The following is a 15,281-nucleotide window of genomic DNA, read 5'->3' as shown; positions in this document are numbered from 1 at the left end:
TAATGGATTGGCAACTGCTTTATTAGGCTCATAAGAGTTCCTGTAATGGAACTAGAGCACTAAGTTCGACATTGGATCAATATAGTCAAGTGGAGTCGCAGGTAGATAGGATAGTGAAGAAGGCGTTTGGTATGCTTTCCTTTATTGGTCAGAGTATTGAGTACAGGAGTTGGGAGGTCATGTACATTGGTCAGACCACTGTTGGAATATTGCGTGCAATTCTGGTCTCCTTCCTATCGGAAAGATGTTGTGAAACTTGAAAGGGTTCAGAAGAGATTTGCAAGGATGTTGCCAGGGTTGGAGAATTTGAGCTATAGGGAGAGGCTGAACAGGCTGGGGCTGTTTTCCCTGGAGCGTCGGAGGCTGAGGGGTGACCTTATAAAGGTTTACAAAATTATGAAGGGCATGGATAGGGTAAATAGGCAAAGTCTTTTCCCTGGGGTCGGGGAATCCAGAACTAGAGGGCATAGGTTTAGGGTGAGAAGGGAAAGATATAAAAGAGACCTACGGGGCAACTTTTACACACAGAGGGTGGTACGTGTATGGAATGAGCTGTCAGAGGAAGTGTTGGAGGCTGGTACAATTGCAACATTTAAGAGAAATTTGGATGGGTAAATGAATAGGAAGAGTTTGGAGGGATATGGGCCAGGTGCTGGCAGGTGGGACTAGATTGGGTTTGGATATCTGATTGGCATGGACAATTTGGACCAAAGGGTCTGTTTCCATGCTGTACATCTCTATGACTCTATGACTCTAAGTCACTTGTGGTCTGATCTGTTTCAAGATGAATAGAGATGAATGGGAATGATTTGGTGGTGATTACTGAGCCACGGTGGCACTGAGACCAAATTTGGGAATTGAATATCTGAAGGTGCTTTGTGTCAGAAGGATAGACAGGAAGGAAAAGGAGTTTGTATAGCTTTAACAGTGAAGGAGGAGATTGTTGCTATGGTGATAACTGTTCTAAGCATTGGAGATCATGATGCAGAATCAGTCTGGGTAGAAATAGGAAATAGCAAGGGAAAGAAGTCTACTGTGGGAGTGACCTTTTGGTCCCCGAACAATAATTCCACAATGGGGCGCAGTTTAAACCAAGAATACTGTGACCTTCTAAGAAAGTGATTTTAATGTGCATATAGACTGGATTAATCAAAATTGCAAACATGACTTTGTGGGGGTGTTTATTGAAAGCTTTATTGATTGTTTCTTGGAGCAATATTTTGGAGAACTAACCAGGAAGCAGGCGGATCTGTATTTTGGTATTATGTAATAAGATGGGATTAATTAATGAGCTCATAGCAGAGGGTCCTAAAGGGAAGAGTGATTATAGCATGCTAAAATTTTGAATTCAATTTGAAGACATGAAACTGGACTCCCACACTAGCATTATAGACTTAAATAAAGGTAATTATATAGCCAAAAGGACTCATCTTGGAAATATATTGCCATTCCTCCAGTCTCAGTGGGTCAAAATCCTGGAATTCCCTCCCAAACAATTTTGTGGGTCAAGCCACAGCACATGGACTGTAGCAGTTCAAAAAGGTAGCTCACCACCACTTTTTCAAAGGTAACTAGGGACAGGCCAGTGACATAAAGCCAGTGGCACCCACAACCCATGAATGAGTGTATGAAAAAAATTGCAAAGGCCAATGGTAGACTGGAATATTGAGAAACTTCAAGATCAACAGAGGGTTACTAAAATGTAATAAAAAGTGCAAAGGTAAATTATGAAAGGAAATTAATGCAAACCAAAATAACAGACTGTACGAGCTTCTATAAGTATATAAGAGGGAAGAGAGTAGCTAAAGTGAAAGCTATTGTTGCTCATAGGAACAGGTGTTGGCCATTCGGTCCCTTGAGCTTGTTCTGCTGTTCAATGAGACCATAACTGACCTGTGGTATGTGCCTTTGGCCCATATCCTTCATACATTTGCATAACAAAATGTCTCAGATTTAAAGTTAACAACTGAGCAGCATCCACTGGTCCATTGAAGGATGAGATTGTGGAGGTCTTAATGGGGAACCCAGGCATGCAGAGACATGACATCAGTATTTTGCCTCTGTTTTCACAATGGAGGATGCTAATACCATCCCAGTAATAACAAGTAATGCAGAGGTTGTGGAAAGGAAAGAACTTAAAGCAATTATCACTAGGCAAAAAGTACAGGGAAAACCATTGGGATTGAAGGCAGACAAGTCCCCAGAGCCTAATGGCTTACATTCTGGGTCTTAAAGGAAAAGGCAGCGCAGATATTGGATCCACTGGCTATAATACTCCAAATATCCTTAGATTCGGGAAAAGATTCTAGTGGATAGGAAAAATGCTAATCTAATGTCTGTATTCAAAAAGGGATGGAGGCAAAGAGTAGGCAACTGTAAAGCAGTTAGTTTAACATCTGTTATTGAGAAAGTGTTAGAATCCATTGTGAAGAAAGTAATAATAGGGCATTTGGAAAATCAAAACATAATCCATGGTTTTATGAAGTCATGTTTGATTATTTTACTACAGTGTGGTGGATGCCAAGACATTCAGTAAATTTAAGGAGGAGATGGACTGATTTTTAATTAGTAACGAGTGGAAAGGTTATGGCGGGAAAGCGGAGAGAAATCAGTCATGGTCACATTGGATGGTGGAGCAGGCTTAAGGGACCATGCTAAATTGGCCATAGTGTTCAAGGATGTGTAGGCTAGATGCATTAGTCAGGGGTACAATGTAGAGTAATAGGATAAAAGAATGGGTTTGGGTGAGATACTCTTCAGAGGGTAGGTGTGGACTTGTTGGGTCAAAGTACCTGTTTCCACACTGTAGAGATTCTATAAAACAGGGCAACCAGAACTGGACACAGTGCTTATCTTCTTTGCATGTTCTTATCCATGTGATCTCACTGTCTTCCTCATGAGAGAGAGAACTCTAATACCACCTACACTGTGTTATTTATACTCAGTGATGTACAGCTCTGTGATAGAAGGGTCCAAAGCCCTTTCTTAAGTCGATTGAAACTTCTAACCTGAAATCGATGGTTGTTAGACAAAGTGGAACCAGAGCCAAGAGATGTCATTGGCTATGAGATCCTTGCTTGGAGCTGTTAACCTGGGCCATTGAGGAGCCCTGGCTGACAGATATAAATAGGAAATTAGGTGGGAAGGATGGGTGGCTTGTTGGGTTGCTTGGTGGGGGGGGGGGGGGGGTGGAGATCTGTATTCTATACACTGTTTCTTATCTAATTGGACTGCCTTATGTATTTGTTATTATTACTGTTTTGTGATGTCTGAAAGTGGGATTTGAGATTTACCCTCATTTGCCCTACTGGTTGAACGGTAGGGTTTGGGGCCAGGCTTTGCCGCTTGTCCCCCTTGTAAATCGCTGTTTCTCTGTATACAGCTGGTAATGTTTATTGTTTTGTGAGCTGCACTGTTTAATAAAATAAAAAAAATAGGAATCTCATAATGTCTTCTCAGTCTGGTGGCTGGGCAGAACCCATGGTGATGGGATACCAGCCACCTGTGCAGTTATGTCACTGAGATGTTACTGCTACAGAACCAAACATGTAAATTGAGTTAAGATTTGGTGAAGCAGCTGTGAGAGACTGACTGGTCAACTGTTATTCCCAGGTGTTAATGGAATCCAAGCCTGTGGTGAGACAGAAAGAAACTAAGACATGTACTTTTCTTTATGCAGAGAGTTTATTGACTTGCTCAGTCTTAACAGTCGCATTTCTTGTGACAAGTGTCACAAAGCTGGTCCCTTTTTCCTAAAATATGTTCCTTTTCTCAAGGATACTGTGTTCTTGAATTTTTTTAGAGAGGGGTCATAAAACTCTCCCAGCTCCGAGGTGACTAGTTTGGTACAGGGATGAAAAAGGATTTTGAGAGGCCTTTTGTTTATATGTAAACAGGTGAGCCTTCAGGCCAAGATGGTCATGTTTTAGAAGTGACCTGTATAATGAAATGAGAGTGGTCAGCTCTATAGCTGAGCAGTTCTGTCCAGAACTAGTTAGAAGTTCAGTAGGAGACCATGTGAACAGGCTGCAAAGAACTCTCTCTCCTTCTGCCGTTCTAACTTCAACCTGTAGGCAATTGTTCCATTTCTACCTTTTTTAAGGGGGTTTGCTTATTGGGACTGTTGTGCATATTCAGAACAGCGTAATTAAGTCTAGTTTGGATAGGCTGAGTTCTGTGGGGTTCTTTATTCTGTTCTTTGTGTTTCATTATGTAATTTTGTGAATAAACTTTTGTCTGTTTTAAAACCTGGTAGTCAACCTCGCTAACTTACTTCGGGTAATTTTCACTGTACACTTACCAAAACAAATTGCAAAGTTATGGTCTGGGGTGCCTGCTTAAGAAAGGTTTGAGTGGCCTGGCCTAGTCTATAACACAAGTAATATCCCCCAGCTGTTTCTCTTAACCTCAACAATTTGATTGACCAGACATAAATATCAGGCTCCTCTATAATTAGGAGAGTTGACCTTTGCATTTGGATGTATTTAATGGATGCCTTAAATGTTTTTTTCCCTTTCTTTCTAGATGCTGGGGGAAGTGAATACAATATTGCAGGACTTCTATTATTCATTGAGCATTGTTATTTGGCAGAAGTTTTCCTCCTGTTGATTTTCTCTTTCAGCTCCAGGCAATTGTAAAGAAAAAAACTTAATAGGAAGTACATTCATGGTTCACTGAAAATCAGTCAAGTGCTCAAAATATTCACATCAAAGATTTTATTTTTCAAATGTAAAATGTATTAGAGAAAAATTGATGAGCTCAACATGCATCTTGTATTTGGGGTTGAAGCAAAAAATGAGAAAGAGCCACATAAAACTTTCCTTGAGAGGGTGCAGAGATTTCCAAGAATGATTCTACGGTAAGGGATTTTAGGGATAAGTTTAAGCTGGAGTAAGAGGTGATTGAGGGTCATTTGGTAGAGGTATTCAAGATTTCAGGCAAAAGGGAGGACTGCAGATGCTGGAGATTAGAGTCAAGAATAGGCTGGTGCTGGAAATGTACAGCAGGTCAGGCAGCATCCGAGGAGCAGGAAGATCGGCGTTTTGGGCAGGAGCCCTTCATCAGGAATAAGTTATTCAAGATTTTATGTTAGGTAGATAAAGAAATGCATCCCCTTAGCTGACAGTGCTAGAACTTGAGGACATAAATCGAAGGTTGTAGGCACAAGTTGCAGGGGTGATGTGCGGAGAAGTTTTATTACACACGATCGAGGAATGTCTTAGAAATTGTTGTCTTCAGGAGGTAGTAGGAGTGAAAGCAATTAGTGACTTTCAAAGGAATTTGGAAGGGAGCTTAAGGCAAATAAACTTGCACACATAAAGGCATAGAGTAGATGAATGGGACTGATTGGTTAGCTGCACAGAGAATTAGTTTGGAGGCACTGTGCTGGATGACCTCTTTCTGTGCCATAATGTTTCTGCTGTGCTTCTGTTTGACAATTAAAATCACTTCCTCTGGGTGTAAAATGTTTTTGTGTTCATTTGCAATTTAATCTATTTCCTATGATTGTAAACATCTTTCCGATTAAATTTCAATTTGTGTCATTCAAAAGCAGTTGGTGAAATAGACTGTTTAATGCTCCAGCAAGTTGGCGATCTAAGTTGTGAAACTGGGATTAGCAATTAGTAATGCGAATGCAATCTTCACTAGAATACACATGGAAAACTGTACCATGTAAAATGAACTTGATGTGCTATGTTTGTAGTATTGGGTGTCTGGTATTGAATATTATTAATTGTAGGTCAATTGTCAGGTGGTCCTTTGGCTCATATGCTCAGTTTATGATGGAAACCAACTTTCTTTTGAAATAAGCAACTAAAAAAATCTATGGATATTGGAAATCAGAAACAAAACCAGAAATTGTTGGAAAAAGTCAGTAGATCTGGCAGCGTCTGTGGAAAGAAATCAGAGTTAAGTCGGGTCCAGTCATCCTTCTTCAGAGCAGGATCTGTTTATTTAGTTTACACATAAACGTACTTCATGTAAACAAATTCCCATGAGACTCTACAAAGTAACTCTGCCAATTAAAAACAAAATCACCACAGCTGCAACAATGTATCAAGTTAATCATTAAACAAGAAAACCCATATGCCACTCATTCAAAACTCCAAAATAAATTATTTTAAAATATGTAGAAGTTGTGCACCTTATATCACAGTATGATATTTTTTATTCTCTTTCACACTGAATAGTGAACACAGATCTCTAAGGTAGAGTAGTGGAGTAAAAGCCCAAGAATAATTTAAGAAATGTTAGGATACCTTGTAAGGAGAATCATTTTGATGAGCTATAATGGGCTAAATGACCTTGTTACATGCTGTTGTATGTATCTTGTGATTTGAATCAGAGTAAAGAAATTGGTTTTGGGTACAGATGTGGCACAATAGCAAATATCACCATGTATTAATATAGCACTTTTAATAGAAGAGCTTTCCAAGGCATTTTCCTAGAGCATTCTAGAGTAAAACATTATACTGGGAGAAAGTGAGGACTGCAGATGCTGGAGATCAGAGTCGAAATGTGTGGTGCTGGAAAAACACAGCAGGTCAGGCAGCATGCGAGGAGCAGGGGAGTCAATGTTTCAGGCATAAGCCTGATATTGGTCTATTCGATTTTTAAATTTTGTAAGGAGTTCCCAGGGCAGATTGGTAGACTTTACAGAGCTGAACTACTCTCGTTACGATGAACAGAGGTTTTCATTATTCTGTGGTTTTCCTCCATGCTTTATTCACTAACTATTGTTAGAAATACTTGAAATGCCAGGACATGTTCAACGGGTTTAGCAATTTTAATCATCTCTGAAATGTTTTACTCTTTGATTGTTACAGGCATTGTTAACAGTAAAGTGACTGCAACTTTAATGTTTTTCAGCACTGAAAATGCAAATTATGAAGCCATTAGCATTCTCAAATAAGTCCCGGTACCCTTTGTTACTTATCGTGTGAGTATTACTTTAGACATACGTTCAAGATGAGGTTTAGTGATGAAAACATTTTCAGTCTCTTGGTTATTGTACTCTGTACTCAATTATAGATGCCTATTCTTCCATTACATATGAAATAGGAAAAATGACCCAATGGTTCCCAAAAGATCATCACTATTTTTCCTCAAATTATTTCCGCATCTGTTGTAAGCTAATTAGCAGAGATTGATTGTGGTAATTACTCAAAAACATTATTATCTTTCTACCATGCAACTTCCAGAGTCATCGATGGTGAAGTCAATAGATCTTTGAATTTTTTTTTCCATCCTGCAATTCCTATGCAGTTTAATTGTACGTGAAGGGGAGTATTTTTATGATGCCTGACCATAGAGTCATAGATTCTTCGAGTCATAGAGATATACAGCACAGAAGCAGATCCCTTTGTCCAACTTGTCATTGCCAACCAGATACTCTAAATTAATCTAATCCCATTTGCCAGCACTTGGCCCATATCCTTCTAAACGCTTCCTATTCATATCCCCATCTAAATGTTACAATTATACCAGCCTCCACCACTTTTTCTGGCAGCTCATTCCATACACGTACCACCCTCTGCATGAAAAGGTTGTCCCTGAGGTCTCTTTTAAATCTTTGCCTTCTTACCCTAAACATATACTCCCTAGTTTTGGACTCCTCTACCCTGAGTAAAATACCTTGTTTATTTACCCTACCCATGTCCCTCATGATTTTACAAACCTCTGTAAGATCATCCCTCAGCCTCCAGTATGCCAGGGAAAATAGTCTCAGTCTATTCAGTCTCTCCCTAGAGCTCAAACCCTCCAAACCTGGTAACATCCTTGTAAATCATTTCTGAACCCCTTCAGGTTTTCACAACATTCTTCCAAAACTGAATGCAGTATTCCAATTGTGGCCTACCCAATATCCTGTACAGCTGCAACATGACCTCTCAACTCCTGTACTCAATGCCCTGACCAGTAAAGGAATGCATTCCAAATGCCTTCTTCACCATCCAATCTATCTGCGACTCTATTTTCAAGGAACTATGAACCTGCATTCCAAGGTCTCTTTGTTCAGCAACACTCCCCAGGACTTTACCACTAAATGTGTAAATCCTGTCCTGACATGCCTTTCCAAAATGCTCTACCTGACATTTATCTAAATTAAACTCCATCTGCCACTCCTCAGCCCATTGGCCCATCTGATCAAAATCCCGTTGTACTCTGAGATAACCTTCTTCACTGTCCACAACGCCTCCAATTTTGATGTCATCTGCAAACTCACTAACCATGCCTCCTATGTTCACATCAAAATAATATATAAATGACAAATAGCAATTCAATGCTTTGTGCACAAGATAATGGCTATCAAAAATACCTGGATTAATACAGCCAATATGTGAACTTACTTTTGGGGGCACAAGGGTTATTGTCTGGGTGCTACTGTGCCTGGTTCGTCCCAATAGAAACAGTGACCCAGATCATTTGCTGACCTCTTTTATTCAATAACATTCTATGAAGGAAGAATGAAGGCTAGTTTGCAGCTGACCTCGCAAGATGATAAATGATATTGAAGGTATATTCCTATTTAAAAATAAAACCCAGCAATTCACTCATTATCTGGCAGTTCTGCCGATCAGAGTTAGATCAATGTTGTCCAAGCTCCTTTCACTATGAGAGTGTTGTAACCTCCTGGTTGCTCTCCATCTTGACCTGGAAACATATATTGTCGCTCTTTCACTGCCAAAAGCCTGAAGCAACTTCCTGCAGAACACTGTGGTTGTCCCTACACCATTAAAACTAATGCAGTTCAAGGTGAAGGCTCTCCAACACATTCTCAAGGGCGACTAGCAATGGACAATAAATTCTGACCTTACCGGTGAGACTTACATTGCAAGAATGAATAATAAAAATATGCATAACTAGTCTGAACACTATTCAAGTGCTCAGGCGTGAATTAAAAAAAATGATTTATCATGACGTGTATGCCTTTGTGTTGAAAATTTAAAATAAAAAGGTAATTAATAATGCTTTAGAGCCTCCTAAATGTAACAACTTGTACCTCAAGCAGACTGCTGACTGCACTGAAATAATATGCAACTTAATGTGAAAGTGTTAGCTAGAGTGTAAAACAGCTCTCAGGGGAAATTAAGCCCTACACCCCATTACCTCAGCATTTAATTTGAGGTATATGTAACATTCAGCACCGAAGGAGCTTTTAAGGAATTAAAATGTTAGACTGGAAGAATCTTGCAACGTTTTTATGCTGGAGCTATATTTCGGCATTTATGAGATCAGTATCCGTGTGACAGTACCGCGATTACATGTACTTTCATTATTACAGAGGGGTGTTCATGTGTTTTCATGGATCTGTAATTTTGTTGCTAATTTTGTTGCTGATATAAGGGAGCTGACCTTACCTGCATAACCATCAGGAACTAATTCTGAGATCACACACAATTGGAACTAAAACAATAATAGTGAAATAAGTGACAATAAACCTTTCTTTCAAATGTTCAGCTGTATCATCATCGAAGGAGGCTATTTGGCCTATTGAACCCATACCAGTGCTTTCCAAATAATCTTATTCCCATGATGCATTATTTTCCTGCAAATGTTTCCCCAAGTAATTCACTTGTAAAAATTAATATTGACTATATTTTCTGTGCCTTCTATTTCAGGCAGTACACTCCTGATCCTAACAGCACCTTGCATAAAAGTAATCACTTCAACTGGTGAACGAATTTGCCTTTTCCTTTCTTCCAGTGGTGATAGTCCTGGTAGCCAGATTGTCACGGAGCAATTCCAAGTAGATTGGGCAACTGTACTGGTGAGTTCATTCGACACCATTGTGGTAAAGTTCGACGGACGTGGCAGTGGTTTCCAAGGCACTAAATTGCTGTACGAAATAAAGAGAAACCTGGGCATAGTGGAGGTAAAGGATCAAATAGATGCTCTAAAGTAAGTACCTTTTGTTGACTCTCTCCTATATGCTTTTGAGTTAAATAACAACTTGGTACCAAAGATTATCTCAGATTGTGCTTTCATGTAACCTCATCATTGATTTTGCTGTTAATGTCTGAGTTTGATGGCAAGCTAAGGTCCATCAGATTTGTAAATTGTGCCTGGGTACCTGATGCCTGAGTCTTATGATTTGGTGAGTAGTGTCCCTCCCTCTGAACTAGAAGCTCTGGGTTCAAGACCCACTATGAGGCTTATTCACTTCAAGTTTGATGAGGATTTATAATGTGCATTCAGGACATGGCCAAACAGATTGAGTATCCACTTTCAAATGGCTTGCTGGAACAGAATGTGTACATTGCTGCAAACAGATGGAAAGTCGAAGATTTTGTGATTAAATTTGCATTTAGTTTGACAAAGAGGAATGTTTTGAACTTAAGTGGACATGGCTTTGAGGATGTGAAGGCAGAGCTAGCTAAAGTTAACTGGGAAACTAAGTTATTGCATTGGTACGTAAAGTTAAAAATCACACAAACACGAGGTTATAGTTCAACAGATTTATTTGGAAAGAGGTACCCAATCCTTTATCTGAAACACTCGGGACCAGCTGGTTTTCAGAATTTGGAATTTTTCAAATTTTGGAATAAGTGACAGTTTGACGGTGAAAGTTTTAAAAATCTTAATGAACAACAGACTCACAGTGAGTAACAGGCCCTGAGACAGAATTGAGGCCTGCCAGTGTTGACCCACGCCCACCCACACACATCAAGTGGGTGTGGAGTTGGGTTAACTGTTTGCACACCAAACAACCTTGTTAATAAGGAAAAACTTCACGACAAAGCCTTCGATTTTCGGAGCTCTTCAGATTTCAGGATTCTGGATAAAGGGTTGTCTACCTGTACTAGCTTTTGGAGCACTGCTCCTTCATCAAGTAGCTGTTGTTGTAGCATGGAAACAGACCCTTCAGTCCAACCTGTCTATGCCGACCAGATATCCCAACCCAACCTAGTCCCACCTGCCAGCACCCGGCCCATATCCCTCCAAACCCTTCCTGTTCATATACCCATCCAAATGCCTCTTAAATGTTGCAATTGTACCAGCCTCCAACACTTCCTCTGTCAGCTCATTCCATACATGTACCACCCTCTGTGTGAAAAAGTTGCCCCATAGGTCTCTTTTATATCTTTCCCCTCTCACACTAAACCTATGCCCTCCAGTTCTGGACTCCCTGTCTATTTATCCTATCCATTCCCCTCATAATTTTGTAAACCTCTATAAGATCACCCCTCAGCCTCCGACCCTCCAGGGAAAACAGCCCCAGCCTGTTCAGCCTCTCCCTATTGCTCAAATCCTCCAACCCTGGCAACATCCTTGTGACTCTTTTCTGAACCCTTTCAAGTTTCACAACATCTTTCCGATAGGAAGGAGACCACAATTGCATGCAATATTCCAACAGTGGCTAACCAATGTCCTGTACAGCCGCAACATGACCTCCCAACTCCTGTACTCAATACTCTGACCAATAAAGGAAAGCATACCAAATGCTTTCTTCACTGTCCTATCTACCTGCGACTCCACTTTTGAGGAGCTATGAACCTGCACTCTAAGGTCTCTTTGTTCAGCAACACTCCCTATCCATTAAGTGTATAAGTCCTGCTAAGGTTTGCTTTCCCAAAATGCAGCACCTCGCATTTATCTGAATTAAACTCCATCTGCCACTTCCCAGCCCATGGCCCATCTGGTCAAGATCCTGTTATAATCTGAGGTAACCCTCTTCACTGTCCACTACATCTCCAATTTTGGTGTCATCTGCAAACTTACTAACTGTACCTTTTATGCTCGCATCCAAATCATGTATGTAAATGGCAAAAAGTAGAAGACCCAGCACCGATCCTTGTGGCACTCCACTGGTCACAGGCCTCCAGTCTGAAAAGCAACCCCCCACCACCACCCTCTGTCTCCTACCTTTGAGCCAGGTCTGTATCCAAATGGCTACTTCTCCCTTTATTCTGTGTGATCTAACCTTGCTAATCAGTCTCCCATGGGAAACCTAGTCGAACACCTTACTGAAGTCCACATAGATCACATCTACTGCTCTGCCCTCAACAATCCTCTTTGTTACTTCCTCAAAAACCCAATCAAGTTTGTGAGACATGATTTCCCATGCACAAAGCCATGTTGACTATCCCTAATCAGTCCTTGCCCAGCAATCACTTCTCTAGCTTCCCACAGAGTTCTCGGGGACACCTGATCAGGTCCTGGGGATTTATCTACCTTTACCCGTTTCAAGACAAAGTTAGGTGGACAGGCAGGTCAAGACATCCAGCACTTCCTCCTCTGTAATCTGGACATTTTGCAAAATGTCACCATCTATTTCCCAATAGTCTATATCTTCTATATCCTTTTCCACACTAAATACTGATGCAAAATACTCATTTAGTATCTCCCCCATTTTCTGCGGCTCCACACAAAGGCCACCTTGCTGATCTTTGAGGGGCCCTATTCTCTCCCTAGTTACCCTTTTGTCCTTAATGTATTCATAAAAACCCTTTGGATTCTCCTTAATTCTATTTGCCAAAGCTATCTCATGTCCTCTTTTTGCCCTCCTGATTTCCCTCTTAAGTATACTCCTCCTGCCTTTATACTTTTCCAAGGATTCACTCGATGTATCCTATCTCTACCTTACATATGCTGCCTTCGTTTTCTTAACCAAACCCTCAATTTCTTTAGTCATCCAGCGTTTCCTATACCTACCAGCCTTTCCTTTCACCCTGACAGGAATATACTTTCTCTGGATTCTCATTATCTCATTTCTCATGGCTTTCCATTTTCCAGCCATCCCTTTACCTGCAAACATCAGCCCCAATCAGCTTTCGAAAGTTCTTGCAGAGGAACACAACTATCATGTTATAGCAGAATGACCTGTATACTCCAAAGATCAGTGGCAGGTCAGAAGAGTTGCAAAAATATAACAACAGCAAAGAATAACTAAATGATGAATAAGGAAGGGGAAATGAGTGTATGAGAGAATGCTAACTTGAAGTATAAAGACAAAGGGTGAGAGTTCCAATAAGTATTCAAAAATGAAAAGCATAATTAAAACATGAGTTGCTGCTCTAGAGATAGAGTATGGGTGAGGAATAACAAAAATGTAGGAAATGCTGGGTGAATTAAGTAAGCATTTTGCACCAGCCGTCACTGCAGAGAATGCAAATAGCATCACAGAAATAATTGTGAATCGAAATGTGAGCATTGAACATGGAACAGTACAGCAAAGTACAGGCCCATTGGCCCTTGATGTTGTACTGGCCTTTTATCCGACACTAAGATCAGACTAACCTACAAACCTTCATTGTATTATCTTCCCTGTGCCTATCCAAGATGAGTTTAAATGTCCCTAATGTATGTGACTCTACTACCACTGCTGGCAGCGCATTCCATACACCCACTACTCTCTGTGTAAAGAACCTGCCTCTGACATCTCCCTGAAACCTTACTCTAATCATCTTAAAATTGTGACCCCTCGTGACAGACATTTCCACCCTGGGAAAAAGTCCCTGGCTATCCACTGTATGTACGCCTCTTAACAACTTGTAAACCTCTCAAGTCACCTCTTATCCTTCTTCGCTCCAATGAGAAAAGCCCTAGCTCTCTCAAATTACCTTTGTAAGGTATGCCCTCCAGTCCAGGCAGCATCCTGGTAAATCTCCTCTGCACCCTCTCTAAAGCTTTCACACCTTTCCTATAATGAGGCAAGCAGAACTCAGCACAATACTCCAAGAGTGGTCTTACCAAGACTCTATAGAACTGCAGCATAACTTCACAGCTCTTAAACTCAATCCCCCTGTTAATGAAAGTTAACACAACATACGCCTTCTTAACAACTCGATCAAAGTTGGGTGGCAACTTTGAAGGTTCCATGATCGTTAACCGCATGATTCCTCTGTTCCACCACACTGCCAAGAATCCTGCCTTTAATCCTGTATTCTGCATTCAAAGTTGACCTTCCAAAGTGAATAGCTTCATACTTTTCCAAATTGAACTCCATCTGCCACTTACCAGCCCAGTTCTTCATCCTGTCAATGTCTCGTTGTAACTACAGCAGCCCTCCATACTATCCACAACTCCACCAACCTTCGTGTCATCGGCAACCTTACTCACTCACCCTTCCACTTCCTCATCCAAGTCATTTATAAAAGTCACAAAGACTAGAGGTCCCAGAACAGATCCCTGCGGAACACCACTGGTCACCAAGCTCCAGACTGAACACTTTCCATCTACTACTACCCTCTGTCTTCTACGGGCCAGCCAATTCTGTATCCAGACAGACAGGTTTCATTGTATCCCATGCCTCCTGACTTTCTGAATGAGCCTACCATAGGGAATCTTATCAAGTGCCTTGCTAAAATCCATGTACACCATATCCACTGCTCTACCTTTATCAATGTGTTTTGTCACATCCTCAAAGAATTCAATAAGGTTTGTGAGGCATGACCTGCCCCTCACAAAGCCACACTGACTATCTCTAATCAAATTATAGTTTTCCAAGTAATCATAAATCCTGTCTCTCAGAATCCTCTCCAATGATTTGCCTATCACTGACGTAAGACTGACTGGTTTATAATTCCCAGGGTTATCCCTATTCCCTTTCTTCAATAAGGGAATAACATTTGCCATCCTCCAATCAACTGGCACTGCTCCAATGGACAGTGAGGACGCAAAGATCATCGCCAAAGGCACAGCAATCTCTGCCCTCGCTTTCTGTAGTAACATAAGGTATATCCCTTCTGGCCCGGGGGACTTATCTATCCTTATGTTTTTCAAAGTTCTCAGCACATCTTCCTTCTTAACATTAACCTGTTCTGACATATCAGCCTGTTTCACGCTGAAAAGGTCCCTCTAATTAGTGAATACTGAAGCAAAGTATTCATTAAGGACCGCTCCTCCCTTCTCTGGCTCCAGTCACAAGTTCCCTCCACTATCCTTGATCAGCCCTACCCTCACTCTGACCATTCTCTTGTTCCTCGTGTAAATGTAGAACGCCTTGGGGTTTTCCTTAATCCTCCCCACTAAAGCTTTTTCATGCCCCCTTCTAGCTCTCCCAAGTCCATTCTTCAGTTCCTTCCTGGCTACCTTATAACCCTCTGGAGCCCTATTTAATCCTTGCCTCCTCAACCTTCAAAAAGCTTCCTTCTTCCTCTTGATTAGATGTTCCACATCCCTTATCACCCAAGATTCTTTCAACCTACCATCCCTTCCTTCACCCAGTGGGAGAAACCTGTCCAGAGCTATTAGCAGGTGCTTCAAAAACAACTTCCACATTTCTGTTATGCATTTCCTAAGAATATCTGTTTCCAATGGAAGGGAGGCAATTTCAAATG

At 40.9% G+C, this 15,281-nt stretch overlaps 1 protein-coding gene across 6 annotated transcripts in view; it reads left to right on the top strand.

The window, feature by feature from the left end:
- Positions 1 to 15,281, top strand: part of dpp6a (dipeptidyl-peptidase 6a) — a 1,516,786-nt gene that overhangs the window by 1,469,160 nt on the left and 32,345 nt on the right. For all 6 annotated transcript variants that reach the window (XM_072576237.1, XM_072576239.1, XM_072576236.1 and 3 more), the window contains 2 exons: positions 6,871 to 6,940; positions 9,706 to 9,900. In XM_072576237.1, the coding sequence (XP_072432338.1) occupies positions 6,871 to 6,940; positions 9,706 to 9,900 (265 nt within the window). The remainder of the gene's footprint in view (positions 1 to 6,870; positions 6,941 to 9,705; positions 9,901 to 15,281) is intronic.

This window comes from Chiloscyllium punctatum, chromosome 8, assembly GCF_047496795.1.
Source record: "Chiloscyllium punctatum isolate Juve2018m chromosome 8, sChiPun1.3, whole genome shotgun sequence".
Taxonomy (NCBI): Eukaryota; Metazoa; Chordata; class Chondrichthyes; order Orectolobiformes; family Hemiscylliidae; genus Chiloscyllium; species Chiloscyllium punctatum.
Note: the sequence above shows the minus strand (reverse complement) of the source record. Positions and strands in the feature narration are given on the sequence as shown.